This window comes from Lipotes vexillifer, unplaced genomic scaffold, assembly GCF_000442215.2.
Source record: "Lipotes vexillifer unplaced genomic scaffold, Lipotes_vexillifer_v1.1 scaffold43, whole genome shotgun sequence".
In the NCBI taxonomy this organism is placed as follows: Eukaryota; Metazoa; Chordata; class Mammalia; order Artiodactyla; family Lipotidae; genus Lipotes; species Lipotes vexillifer.
The window spans coordinates 3,352,400-3,367,099 of record NW_006770037.1 but is presented as its reverse complement, the minus strand read 5'-3'; the positions used below and the strand labels follow the sequence as shown (position 1 = coordinate 3,367,099).

Genomic DNA, 14,700 nt, shown 5'->3' with positions numbered 1-14,700 from the left:
CCGCAGTTGCACGCCTTTTTCCCTCGGTGGATGATAATGGAAGTTGAGCAGCCTTCCCTGGACTGGAAGTATAATACATTGATTTAAACTAGTCTTGCCATTTAAATTTCAATAACTTTTTCCCTATTGTACATTCACGTAAATGGAATGATTTCTTTTCCTTCCTTTGACTAGAAGGAATAAAGATGGCTCCTTGTGGAGGCTTGATTAGCACTCAAAGCTATCTCCTCAGCTTCCTTCACTTACTGCTCTTCTCTTTAAAATACGAATTTAAAACTCCAAAAAAATCTTTAAATCAACTTAAGGAGTACAGAAAATCTGTGCTCTTCAAAGTACACACAGTTTAGAGCATGGTTGCCAAATTGCCTCAGTTACAAAATTGCATTTAGAGTGGCAACTTACTACAGGTCTAACCAAAGTAGGGAAAACATTTTATGAAAAATGCTTTTTCTGCATTTTAAGATATACTTTCCTGTTTTCATTAAGTGTGTTGTAACCCTACAGTAGAATTTTAATGATATTTTGTGGAAAGAGCAGGGCATGAATGTAAGCTACCTGAACTGCCTCATCGTGAACACACTGCCTGCCAGCCAAGGTGGCATCCCTTTGGTGTGACATGATGTTCTGTTTGTTGTGTTTTGTTTGTCTGTTTTGGGAATGGCCTAGGATGACCTAGCTCCACCCAGATCACCCCTGCTCAGCCCAATTGTGCCTTATGATGTGTACGTACCTAATTCATCCAATCCAGAGACTACGTTTAATTCACAGCTTGAAGAAGTCACAGAAACATCTGGCAATTTCTCATCTGTGGATCTTAGCTTCCTACCAGATGAGCTTACCCAAGAGAATAAAGAACAGACTGTCATTAGAAGCAAGCATGAAACTGAAGAAAATGGTAAAACTAAAAGTTGGCAAAGAAGGTTGCCATTACCCAGCCAACAGGACGTTGACCTGGCCTTAAACAGCAGCGGTGGGTCAAATTCCCATTCACATCTCCACCCTGGTGATGCTGACTCAGCCCAGCCCTCTCCTGAGAAACCACACTCCTTGCCTCTGGCATCCATAACTCCCATGACACCAGTGACCCCTGTTTCAGAATGTTCTGGAATTGTGCCTCAACTACAGTAAGTTGTTGTTGTTTTAAATGGGTGATGCTTCTGAGTACACATTTCATCAATATATTCCTGAATGGGGTGATAATAGTGTACGGAAGAGAATTTCAGATGTCATTATCCTTGATTTTGTTAGTTCGTAATGGACTTTAGACAGTTTGGTTTTCTGTAAAATGAAGCACTAACTCTTGATCTCCTAAGAGGGAGTTAAAGGTGAGTATACACATTCTTGAAGGATTGTATTGTTTATAGTAAAGCACTTTAGTTGAAAATTGTGGCTGGAGTTGGAATAACACAAAGGATATAAAGATGTAAAATTGAATTTGATTTGCAAGTTGATTTGATATTGTGATTTCTATTTTGAGACATTTTGAAAAAGGTCTAAAGCTTAATTTTAGTCAGCTAGTCAGGAAATTTTAGAAAAAGCTATTTTTTTGTTTGTTTGGCCTTGTGGCACGTGGGATCATAGTTCCCCGACCAGGGATCAAACCCGCACCCCCTGCAGTGGAAGCGAGGAGTCTTAACCACTAAATGTGTTATTATACATTTCACATTTAGAATAATTCTCCCCCAGGAAGTCACCCCAACCTATGATGTGAGGAAGTTAATACGTTTTAATTATTTTTTACTTTTTATATCTGGTATAACTTAGGTTGACTTATTTCTTTTTTTAATTATTATTTTTATTTTTTTATACAGCAGGTTCTTATTAGTTATCCATTTTATACATATTAGTGTATATATGTCAATCCCAATCTCCCAATTCATCACATAGGTTGACTTTCTTCTTTAGGAATATAGTTTCCACTGTAAACCTGGCCTGTAAATTGGATCTGAAGAAAATAGCTTTGCATGCAAAAAATGCAGAATATAACCCAAAGGTAAGATTTCCCAGTAATTTTTTCCACAGTTAGGTTCTATTTAGATTTTCTTTCCTTCATATGATTATGATATTGACTCATTCCTTTGTTTTTATTTTTTAAAAAGAAAAAATTTGTTAGTGAAAAGCTTTTGGCAACACAAGTTTAATCGGCTCATTCTCTGTTTTGAACTTATAAAAAATAATCTCATTTTCTGTGCTGAATACAGTAATTATTGAGCAGTTCCTAAAAGTTCTTTCCCTTGTCATTCAGAGAAACCTTTCAGTATGACTATTTTCAACCTGACTATGGAAATGCTAACTTTCTTACAATGTCATCATATTCTTGGAAATAATTTTTTCTAATTCTTGTCCTATCTCCTGACACCTGTGTATTTTTCCATTTACAGTTTCTCTTACCTGAGAAAGCTCAGTTGTTTAAAGTGTAAAGTTCAAGTGTAAGATTCAGGGATTTTTTGTTTTCCGTCAAAGTTTAATAAAATCTATCCTTTTTGTGTCCTCCCAAGGCCAGGCATCCCATTTTCAATGGTCTATTTACCTAGGAAGTGGATTTGTTAATTCAATCAACATTTAACGATTTGGTGGGCTGGTAAGGCCTGGTCCCTGCTGGGAAAAAGTTCACTGTCTTGGGTGGTGGAGGATTTATGGAGTTAGATGAAAAAGGCCATATTAGTCAGAACCCAGAGGACCTTGCCAACATCAACTATTTATGGATTAAGTATTTGTTTTTCCTGTTGTGTAGTGTTGTTGCTGACCTCTGAAGTGTTACCTGAATGTTACCAAATGCAGCTAAGCTTTCCTATTTATATTTCATGTAGCCGGCTATGATGAGGACAGAAAGGCAATGATGAGCTAGGATTTTTATGGTTGTAGCTATGATGGACCACACTATTGAGCAATCAACATTTTAAGCATATTTTATTCTCCACCATCCTCTGCTCTCCTCTCAGTTTGTTATACACGATCTGTCCAAACTTGGACTTGACAGCCAGAAAAATTCTGACTTGGCACTTAAGCTGCCTTAAGAATTTAACAAAATGAATGCCGGGTGAGAGCACTACCTTTTTAGTGAACACCTAGAAAACATTAATACTCCTTGCTCGGCTCTGTATAGTGCTGACTCAGGGTTCTTTTACCGTTAACACTTCATATCTGAAATTGCCAGTCTGGCCTTGGACTGATCTGTTGTCCTGTGGAGTGGCTCTAACCCGTGGAACTTTGGTCTTGCATGGTACCCACCCCAGTTTCCTTCCCAGCTTAATGGGGGAAGTCGTTGTGGCAGGCCAGTGGTTCTCAGCCCTCCCCTGCGTCAGCAACACTTGGAGGACTTACCAGTGCTGCCGGCCTGGGGACCACATTGAGGACTGGCGGGCAAGAGCTTGACAAATCAACTTTTTGTCATTCACCTTCAGAATGCCTATCAATATATGTATTCTGTTCTATATTTTGGCTGCTTTTTAGTACATTCTAGAGTCTTGGCAAAGCTGTAACATACTTCCTACTTTTTTTTTTCTCAAAGAGTCTTTGAAAGAAAAGTATATCAAAGCAAAAAGCATGGAGTCTGATAGTCGTGGTTTTAAATCTCAACTTAACTGTTTCCTGTATAATGTTGGAAGTTAAATAACCACTTCGTTTCCCTGTGCACTAAATGGGAATTATAATGAATTCAGCTCAGTCCTGTCATGAGGTTAAATGCCATAAAACCTATAAAGCTCTTAGCATAGGGTCTGAAACATAACAGGTACTTAAATTTTGGCTTTACTATTATTATTCTTACCTGTTTTTTCTAAGTATGTACATTTTAGAATCATGATCATTTTGTTAACCTTAACGTGGGAGAATAGACCCAGACAGGTTTTAGTTTTCCCATTAAATTTCAATTTATTCAACACTGTTTTCATGTCCAGCTCAGCTGGTCAGCTGGAATAGTGTTAACCCCTAGCAGAGGCTAATTGTCCTTTTGGCTTCTGTGTGTAGAGGTTTGCCGCCGTCATAATGAGGATCCGAGAGCCCAGGACTACAGCCCTCATATTTAGCTCTGGGAAAATGGTCTGCACAGGAGCCAGAAGGTAAGAGAAGCCGTCCTCCTGCACTATCAGACAAATAATTCACTATGTAAAACAAGGAAGGGTGGCATTAAGGTTCTAAAACACATCGTAGAAGCAAAATACTTTGCTAAGGAGTTAAATTCATGAAATGCCAAATTTGGGTTAAAAACATTCAGCCTCATAATACGGACTTATATCCCACTTTACAGTCCCCCATAGTGAAGGGGGCTTTACTAGGCTATTACAACTTGTTTCTAAGGTATATTTTAAAAGAAAAAAAAAGGCTATAGTAGTGGTAAAGCCTGTTATAAACCTGGGAAAGTAGTTCTTGTGTATTTTCCTCATTGCAGGCAGAAGAATGGATAGAACTTTTTACAGGAGGGGAATTAGACATTTCTTGACCACTAGCTTGAGCATTCACTCAGGAGGCATCTCTTACAGGCTCATCTTTCCTGGATCTCATGCAGAGGTAGCCATGTGCTGATGTAGATCCTTTCACCATAGAACTAGTGGGAGAGCTGCTCTTCCCTCTAAGTGTTGGAGGATGAGTAGGAAATTATCCTCCTGAAAGATAGTACCCATTTCTCCTCGCTCAAGAGATGCACCTAGTGTTCATTTTCTCTGGTAAACAGTGGGTGTTAATATTGTATTTTATATTTGCTAAATTGATTGGCAAAAAGTTGTTTTAATCACATTTCTTTCGATTTAGTAGTGAGACTAACTTCGTAAGCATATAAACTACCTACTGTATCTTTTGCCCAATATTCTATGGAGATATTTGTCTTTTGGTATTTAAGTATTTTCACCATTTTATACCACAAATATTTTTCCCATATTAATGTTACTGGTATTTTAAGGGTTTTTTTTAATGCAATTTAATTTTGTGTGTGTACGGTTAGTCTATCCAGCTTTTTTCTTTATGGTTTCAGTGTTTGGCTTCATGCTTAGGAAGGCGTTCTCCACACACAACATGATATAAGTATTGACCTCCATATATTTTTCTGTTTTTTTTTCAGGTCCTGCTTTGTATTGAAGAAAGGAGGTTAATGTTTTGACTCATCTAGAACTTTCTCTGGATGATGGAAATGTTCTGTATCTGTGCTGTCCAATGTGGTAGCCTTTAGTCATATGTGACTTTTGAGCACTTGAAATAAGCTAATACCACAGAGGAACTGAACTTTTTATTTAATTTTAATTAATTTAAATTTAAATAGCCACATGTAGCTAGTGGCCACCATATTGGGCAGAGCAGGTCTAGAATTTTACTTCAATATAAGATCATTTTTTTCAAATGCCCAGTCAGTGTCCCAGTACATTTATAGAAGAATCTATTTTGCTGTATTTCTCCTCCACCTGTTTTTACATGTTAAGTTCTTTACCTGTGTCTGAGTAAGTTTGTGCCCTTTCTCTTCTGTTGATCTGTGTATCCTTTGACCTAGAAATCTCCATTTTTAAGTCATTTTTGGACAACTCTGCAAGATAACTACAAGGATGTTCATTTCAGCATTGTTTAAAACAGGGGCAGAGGGAACAAATTTCTAGCAATACAGTTTTGAATAAATCATAAAATAATTTAGTCATGTATAGTATATTGAGTTGGAAGGATAAGTTGTAGGAGGGGAGAACACACAGATTCATGAGTGTTTTTTTCCCCTAATTCATGAGTTTTTGTTTCCTATCTGAATTTATTTGGTTCCCAAAATCTGATAGTGAAAGCTTGGATGGTGAGTTCAGATTGTAAGAGATATTTGTTATCCAAATCTATCTGGTTGTTGAGTTTTGGATAGAGAGTTGTCAAAGTTTGGTTAGTATAAGAGATATCAGAATTATCTCCAAAAATTGAACCAAACGTATTCTCTTTAGTTGTAATAATCAGAGTTTGCATAGTGCAGAATACCTGCCTTTGCACAGAAAAGTGCAGAGGAGCCAAATTTATCAGTGGTAATTATCACTGGTGGTGAAATTTCAAGGTTCTTAACCTATTTTCTAATATTTGTACAAGAAAATGTATGTAGATTTTAACTGTTAGTTGTTTGAATGGGAATTTCTGTGTGATGCAAGAAACTATAAGGCTATGCAAATTCTTGAAATTTGACCTTATACATATGGGAGATGTAATGGGTCATTTAGGCAAAATGTGGGTTTTCAAAATGGAAGCCACTTATTTCACTGCTGTCTTGGGGACACGGCCTTGCTAGGGACTTTTCAGGAGTTGGTAATGGATGAGGAGAATCAACATGAAATGAGGTGATGTGAAAATGGCACAGTGTTGTGACAGATATAGATTGGAAAAAGACTCTACCGCTCGCTCCCTTTTGTCCAGGCAAATAAGTTCAATCTGGCTTTTCTTTAACGTACTTCTGATTTTCAACTTAAAGGTGGGGATAACCCATAAGAGAGGGTAGAATTCATAGGATTCACCCACCAGGTGTTGCCCCTGTTTGGCAACCCCTGCTACTCACTGTTTTTATTTTGGTAGTGACCATTGAAAAGTATCTAATGAAAAATAAAGCCCCAAATCTCAGGATTTCACATTCTCTGCCATGGATTTAAGGGTGGAGTAGGACAAACATTTAGAAGAACATAGCCACACAGTTGGATGAATCTATTTCTTTCTCATATTGAGTATGAGTTGAATGACAATTGTGTGAGAAAACCTGAGCAACATTGGGCAGATTTTGAGGTATTTTCATGTTGTTTTTTTTTTTTGCGGTACGCGGGCCTCTCACTGTTGTGGCTTCTCCCATTGCGGAGCACAGGCTCCGGACGCGCAGGCCCAGCGGCCATGGCCCACAGGCCCAGCTGCTCTGCGGCATGTGGGATCCTCCCGGACCGGGGCACGAACCCACGTCCCCTGCATCGGCAGGTGGACTCTCAACCACTGCGCCACCAGGGAAGCCCTTTCATGTATTTTTTAAAGTATATAATTTGTCCCATAAAGTTCCAAGTCCTGGCATCCTATCTATGCCACTCAGCTGGCACATAGCTTACTTCCTCGTGTTGATTTTTTTTTTGTATGTATGTATGTGTCCTTATTTTTGTTACTGCTGTTCCCATCTAAATGGCACACACCTTTAGACCAGAAGCATGATTCTAAAACCTTAGTGAGCATCACAGTCACTGGTGGGCTTTGTTAAGACATAGATTGCTGGGCTCCAACCCCAGAATGTCTGCATGTCTGATGTGGGACCTGGGACTTTGCATTTCTAGCAAGTTCTCAGGTGGTAATACTGCTGCTGGCCTGAGGACACTTTCTGAGAACCAGCGGAATAGTTAATTTCATCTAATAACACTTAAAACAAGTAAAAGAAAAAGCTACCTTATATGTGAAAGATGGAAAATGAAGACAAAAATCTGTTTATGATTCAGTTCAACAACTGTACATTGTACCATACCCTTTTCTAGGTGCTAGGGACAAAAATAGGGGAGGTAGTTCCTTCTCCTCAAAGTCTGTAACTTCCTAGTATACACTGAAAGATAAACATGGTACATATGCTAAAAATACCATCAGGGAAGTGTGTGAATAAAGCCCAGCTAGTTAGCAGTCGTAGTGATTAAGACATCTTTAATTACATTTGCTGTTCCCCAGTGAAGAGCTGTCTCGACTTGCAGCAAGAAAGTATGCTCGTGTGGTGCAGAAGCTGGGCTTTCCTGCCAGATTCCTCGATTTTAAAATTCAGAACATGGTTGGAAGCTGTGATGTGAGATTTCCTATTAGGCTGGAAGGTTTGGTGCTAACCCATCAGCAGTTCAGTAGGTATGATTGTTGCATAACTTAACTTTGAGTTTCCCAAGTTATTAAAGTTCTATTATGGGCTGCTTATATAATGTATTTTTCAGAGAAATATAATTTTTTAAAAAACTACAGTAAGTGAAAAGGTTAAGATGCTATACCTAAGTCCTCACTGGTTACCATGCGTGTCCAATCTTCTGCAATAGTGGTTCTCAAAACTAAATTGCATAGTAGTCACCTGGACAGCTTATCAACACACATTCCTGCCTGGGCTGTGATATGCAGAGATTCTGCTTGAATTTGCAGTTCTAACAAGCTCACAGGTGATGCCAGTGCTGCTGTCCAGAGGCCCACATCTTGAGACCTCCTGATGTATAGATTTCTAAACAAATCTGGCTGGGGGGTGGTGGCAGTGGCCGGAAGAGCAAGGGGTATGACATGGATTAGGTAAGTAGGAAGGGCTGACAGCTGGTGAGGGGAGAAAGGGCTGGAGAGAAGATTAAAAAAAAGAATGGCCGTAGCACGTTCTCAGAAGACAATCCTATCTAGTTTTTGTCCTGTTGAGTTTGTTCAAGGGTTTTCTTTTTCTATGTGTAGCTGTAGCCCCCACTAAAGTTTTTTCTTTCACGGATTCATATTCCTTTGGGAGTATCTCTAGGCTGCCTGGCTTCTTCATGCGTAACGTCTCCATCTCAACAGCAAATGCGCCTCCTCCTCCCTCAGCTGCTTCGGTGCTTCTCCCAGCCTGCTCAGGCCCTCAGAGAGCCGTGATGGAGGGTGACTGACAAACACCAAATGCCGCCACCCCTTGGGATATACACTTGGGCCAGGGCACCTGAACTGCCTTCGAGTCACAGATGCTCTTAAATTTTCATGATCTAGCTTGAACTGAAGTTCTTTCATTCTACTTTTCCTTCCCTTTGCCTTTGAGCAATTATTCTGTTTAATAGAGTAGAGAGGGATCACATAGCTCTGCTTTCTCTAACATTTGTGAGCTGACATTTGTTAGCTCTCCTTTGAGACATGACCTAGACAGAAGTTAAACATTGCCTTTTTCTTCCCCTAACTTTCCAAAAAAATTTGTTCATTCTGAGATTTAGCTTTTGTGATACTTTTCAGGTAATATTTATTTTCCCCTTGATTATATTTTCTTTTTTTCCTCTGCCTCAATTTTTTCAGCATAGGCTTATTAAGTGCCTATGAGGTATCATTGAGTTCATTGGGAAGTCCCCCATGCAAGACATATTGCCTCTTTATGTGTCCTTTTCTTTCTTCAATCTTGGAATAACTCATAGATTCATAGTAAAACCTTCATTTTTAAAAGTCTCTCAACTCATGCTCCATCTTATCTTCCAGATCCTCAGCCTTGCACCTCCTGTCTATCTTTCTTTGAACCAACTTTTTCTGAACATGGGAAAGATGTTACCAGGGTCTTTTTCCTTTTGTAATGTTCACATTTCTAGTTGTGGCCTTTTCTTTTTCACTTAAAGCAGTTCCTTTAACATTTCTTGTAAAGCTGGGTTGGTGGTACTGATCTCTTAGCTTTTGCTTGTCTGTAAAACTTTTGCTCTCTCCATCAAATCTGAATGACAGTCTTGCTGGATAGGGTATTCTTAGTTGTAGCTTTTTCCCTTTAATCATTTAAAATACATTGTGCAACTCCCTTCTGGCCTGCAGAGTTTCTGCTGAAAAGTCAGCTGTGATAGCCTTATTGGAGTTCCCTTGTATGTAACTTGTTGCTTTTCCCTTGCTGCTTTTAATAGTCTCTCTTTATCTTTAATTTTTGCCATTTTAAAAAACATTTATTTATTCATTTGGCTGCATCAGGTCTTAGTTGCAGCACACAGGATCTTCGTTGCGGCATGCGGGATCTTTTGTTGTGGTGCGTGGGCTTCTCTCTAGTTGTGGCATGCGGGCTCCAGAGTGCATGGGCTCAGTAGTTGCAGCACATGGGCACAGTAGTTGCGGCACAAGGGCTCTCTAGTTGCAGTGCGTGGGCTTAGTTGCCCCACGGCATGTGGAATCTTAGTTCCCTGGCCAGGGATTAAACCCACATCCCCTGCACTGGAAGGCAGATTCTTAACCACTGGACCACCAGGGAAGTCCCAATTCTTGCCATTTTAATTACAGTGTGTCTTGGTGTGGTCCTCTTTGGGTTGATCCTGTTTGGAAGTCTCTGTGCTTCTTGGACCTATATGTCTGTTTCCTTTCCCAGTCTAGGGAAGTTTACAGGTATTTACATACCAAAGACTTTTATTTTCTCTTTTCCCTTTTAGTGTCGTAAGATTTGGCTGGAAGATTAGATGGAAACATTTCTTCTGTGCCCCAGACTTCACTTTCTTGGCTCGAACCTTGTAGTTCCCATAGAAGTTTCCCAGGGCTCCAGCTACTATCATTGTGTCTCCAGTGTCCAGAAGTGGTTTGTGGGTAGAAGTCCCGACAGGCTTTCTGCAGTAAGATAGAGTGATGTCCCAGGAAGACATGTCCACCCGTAATGACCTCCACATACTTCAGATAGGTAGCCTCACCACTGTGATACATCTTGCTGGTGCCAGTAAGAAGTTTCACATCTGCTGTGGTCTGGGTCTTATTCATTGCAGAATGGAATGGAGTTTTTCTTTGTGACTTGGATTCACCCTTTAAGTGCAAAAATTCATGTGTATTATATATAGTGCTCCATTTCTCAGATTCATTTTCTTATATCTCCATTAGCCATTGTTTTGAGAATAGTTTTATTTCATCAACAACTTCTTAACTACTGACTTCTTTTTGTAGAAGCTTCTCAGGCCTTTCTAGGAATCTCTCCTCTTCTCTCTGGTGGAGTGTGGGGAAGCTGTTCTTAGCCCAATCATCCTTTGTTCCTCAGAGAAACCAGCTTACATTTAATAGTAAATAGGAGTGAGTTACTATGTATAGGAACAAATCCTGAATTTTTAGAACTTGGGATGGTTTAGTTTTCTTTCTTCATACGACATCTGTCCAAAGACAAATAACAGTGGATTAGAAATTTTTTTAGGTTCTCTCCACTAAAAATGTTAACTTTAGCAGTTTATAAATACATACAAAATGTGCTCATTATTGTAGAACTTGGAAAATTTGGAAAATGTGTTATGTATTTTTATTGATAGACTTTTTTTGACAGATGGAGAATATTTAACAAGATCTTAAAACATTAGATCCGATGTCCTATATTACGTTGATCTATAGCTTAATTTCTAATTTTAATTTCGTTTCCAAGTGAAATGATTTTCACTTGGAAAAATATTATGACCAAAAATGAATTCTATTCTTGACTGCCACAGAAATTACCTAGGACACTCAAGATTGCTTTTATCAAGATGGTCAAACGGTTTTTGGTAAAAAAGCTTTTGAAAACTGCTTACACACTGGGTCTCAAATATTATGAGAAAGTAGTTGAATAGTGCTATTTTTAACCTTTTTCTTTTATATCTTAACAGTTATGAACCTGAACTGTTTCCTGGCCTTATTTACAGAATGGTAAAACCACGAATTGTGTTGCTTATCTTTGTATCTGGAAAAGTTGTGTTGACAGGTAAGTTCTAAGATTCTGACTTTCATAAAATTCAGTAGCTATGTGTGTGCTTTGCTTTACCTTTTAAATAGCTTTGTGCACTGTTATAAAGCAATTCTTGGTATTTTAGAATACCTGGGGAAAAAAATGAAAAGTAGAGAGAAAGATAGCATCATCCATTGGTCCCAATAGTCAAACAATATAACTTTTTTCCATGTTTTTATGTCACTTTGATATGTATATACATCTTTACATCCTGCCTTTTAACATTATAACATGTAGCTTAACTCATTGTTACAAACTCTTAATGAAGGCTTTTGACGGCTGAACAGTGTTCCAACAGAAGGGTCAATGAATCTTTTTCTGCAAAGGGCTAAATACTAAATGTTTTAGGTTTTATGGGCAGTAGAGTCTCTGTCACAACAACTGAACCCTGTCATTTTATTGTGAAAGTAGCCATAGACATCACATAAAGGAAAAGGCTCTGAGGTGTGATTTTAATGTAATTCGTTTAATTTACATATATCAAGTAATTTTCTTCCTCTTCTTCTTCTTTTTTTTCCCCCCAACCATTTAAAATATAAAAATCAGTCTTAGCTCACAGGCTGTACAAAAATCAGGCAGCAGACTAGGTTTGGCCACAGCAGACCCAAGTTTCCCAACCTCCATTCTAACATGTTGTTCCATCAAACTTATTCTCCCATTGTCAGGTGTTTATATGTTCTTTCTTTGCTGCTTATAAATGACACAAAACTTCGGCTGTTTTTATGTGTGGGATCATTTTATTAGTGTAAATGCTCAGAAATTGAACTTTTGTTTAAGGATTGGACCATTTTTAAGGTTCTTAGTACAAATTACTAAATTGTTTTAAAAAGGGTTATATATATATACATAGAACTGTATATATATACAGTTCTCCTATATCATATTTACATTCCTACCAGCAATGTTTCTTAAGTGTCTTTTACGAACCTCATCAGCATTCAAAACAAAAATGTACAAAAGAAAACTTTAACTACATAAGTGAAAGTGATCTCACTGCTTTAACCTCACTGGTACTCAGAACTAGAAATTGATCACTTTTCAACATATCCTGTAAATAGCATTTTATCTTTTGTAAATAGTATGTACATAACTTACTCCTTTCTTGTCTACTTAGTTTTTTAAAAATTTCTTTATTTTAATTTTAAAATTTTTATTGGACTATAGTTGATTTACAATGTTGTGTTAGTTTCAGGTGTACAGCAAAGTGATTCAGTTATACATATACATATATTCATTCTTTTTCAGATTCTTTGCTCATATAGGATATCACAGAATATTGAGTAGAGTTTCTTGTGCTAGCTATACCGTAGGTCCTTGTTGGTTATCTATCTTATGTATAGTAATGTGCATATGTTCATCCCAAGCTCCTGATTTATCCCTACCACCCACGTTTCCCCTTTGGTAACCATAAGTTTGTTTTTGATATCTGTAAATCTGTTTCTGTTTTGTAAATAAGTTCATTTATATCATTTTTGTAAAATTAGATTCTGCATATGAGTGTTATCATATGATATTTGTCCTTTTCTGTCTCACTTACTTCACTTAGTATGATAATCTCTAGGTCCATCCATGTTGCTTCAAGTGGCATTATTTCATTCTTTTTTATGGCTGAGTAATATTCCATTGTATTTATATACTACATCATCTTTATCCATTCCTCTGTCGATGGACATTTAGGTTGCTTCCGTGTCTTGGCTATTGTAAATACTGCTGTAGTGAACACTGGCGGGGGGTACATTATCTTTTTAAATTATGGTTTTCTCTGGATATATGCCCAGGAGTGGGATTGCTGGGTCATATGGTAGTTCTATTTGTAGTTTAAGGAACCTCCATACTGTTCTCCATAGTGGTTGTACCAATTTACATTCCCACCAACAGTGTATGAGGGCTCCCTTGTCTCCACACCCTCTCCAGCATTTATTGTTTGTAGACTTTGCTGATGGCCATTCTGACCAGTGTGAGGTGATACTTCATTGTAGTTTTGATTTGCATTTCTCTGATAATTAGTGATGTTGAGCATCTTTTTATGTGCTTTTGGCCATCTGTATGTCTTCTTTGGAGAAATGTCTGCTTAGATCTTCTGCCCATTTTTTGATTGGGTTGTTTGTTTTATTTGACATAGAGCTGCATGAGCTGTTTGTATATTTTGGAGATTAATCCCTTGTTGGTTGCTTTGCAATATTTTCTCCCATTCTGTGGGTTGTCTTTTCGTTTTGTTTATGGTTTCCTTTGATGTGCAGAAGCCTTTAAGCTTAATTAGGTCCCATTTGTTTATTTTTGTTTTTATTTTCACTAAGGATTTGTATGAGTTCACCATAATATTGAAAGTAACTACTTTATTTGTGACTTTTTCCAGGTGACTTATCTTTACATAAAGAAGGTTTTTAAAATTCTTGAAGTATATGGTTGAGACTCTTTTCCTTATTCTGCTCTGCAGTAGTTATTTCTACTATTTTATCTTCCAGGTCACTTATCCATTCTTCTGCCTCAGTTATTCTGCTATTGATACCTTCTAGAGTATTTTTAATTTCATTTATTGTGTTGTTCATCATTGCTTGTTTCATCTTTAGTTCTTCTAGGTCCTTGTTAAATGTTTCTTGCATTTTCTGTATTTCCAAGATTTTGGATCATCTTTACTATCATTATTCTGAATTCTTTTTCAGGTAGACTGCCTATTTCCTCTTCATTTGTTAGGTCTGGTGGGTTTTTACCTTGCTCCTTCATCGATGTGCTGTGTGTTTCTCTGTCTTCTCATTTTGCTTATCTTACTGTGTTTGGGGTCTTCTTTTCGCAGGCTGCAGGTTCGTAGTTCCCGTTGTTTTTGGTGTCTGTCCGCAGTGGCTAAGGTTGGTTCAGTGGATTGTGTAGGTTTCCTGTTGGAGGGGACTAGTGCCTGTGTTCTGGTGGATGAGGCTGGATCTTGTCTTTCTGTTGGGCAGGTCCATGTCTGGTGGTGTGTTTTGGGGTGTCTGTGGCCTTATTATGATTTTAGGCAGCCTCTCTGCTAATGGATGGGGCTGTTTTCCTGTCTTGCTAGTTGTTTGGCATAGGGTGTGCAGCACTGTAGCTTGCTGGTCATTGAGTGGAGCTGGGTCTTGGTGTTGAGATGGAGATCTCTGGGAGATTTTCGCCATTTGATATTACGTGGAGCTGGGAGGTCTCTTGTGGACCAGTGTCCTGAAGTTGTCTCTCCCACCTCAGAGGCACAGCACTGACTCCTGGCTGCAGCACCAAGAGCCTTTCATCCACACGGCTCAGAATAAAAGGGAGAAAAAGTAGAAAGAAAGAATTAGTAGAAGAAAGAAAGAAAGAAAGAAAGGAAGAAAGAAAGAAAGAAAGAAAGAAAGAAA

General features: G+C 38.2%; 1 protein-coding gene across 1 annotated transcript in view; it reads left to right on the top strand.

Moving 5' to 3' along the window:
* TBPL2 (TATA-box binding protein like 2) overlaps positions 1-14,700 on the top strand; it is a 25,663-nt gene that overhangs the window by 1,929 nt on the left and 9,034 nt on the right. Inside the window, exons 2-6 of the mRNA XM_007445986.1 lie at positions 667-1,124; positions 1,906-1,993; positions 3,970-4,061; positions 7,630-7,797; positions 11,232-11,326. Coding sequence (XP_007446048.1) covers positions 667-1,124; positions 1,906-1,993; positions 3,970-4,061; positions 7,630-7,797; positions 11,232-11,326 — 901 coding nt within the window. The remainder of the gene's footprint in view (positions 1-666; positions 1,125-1,905; positions 1,994-3,969; positions 4,062-7,629; positions 7,798-11,231; positions 11,327-14,700) is intronic.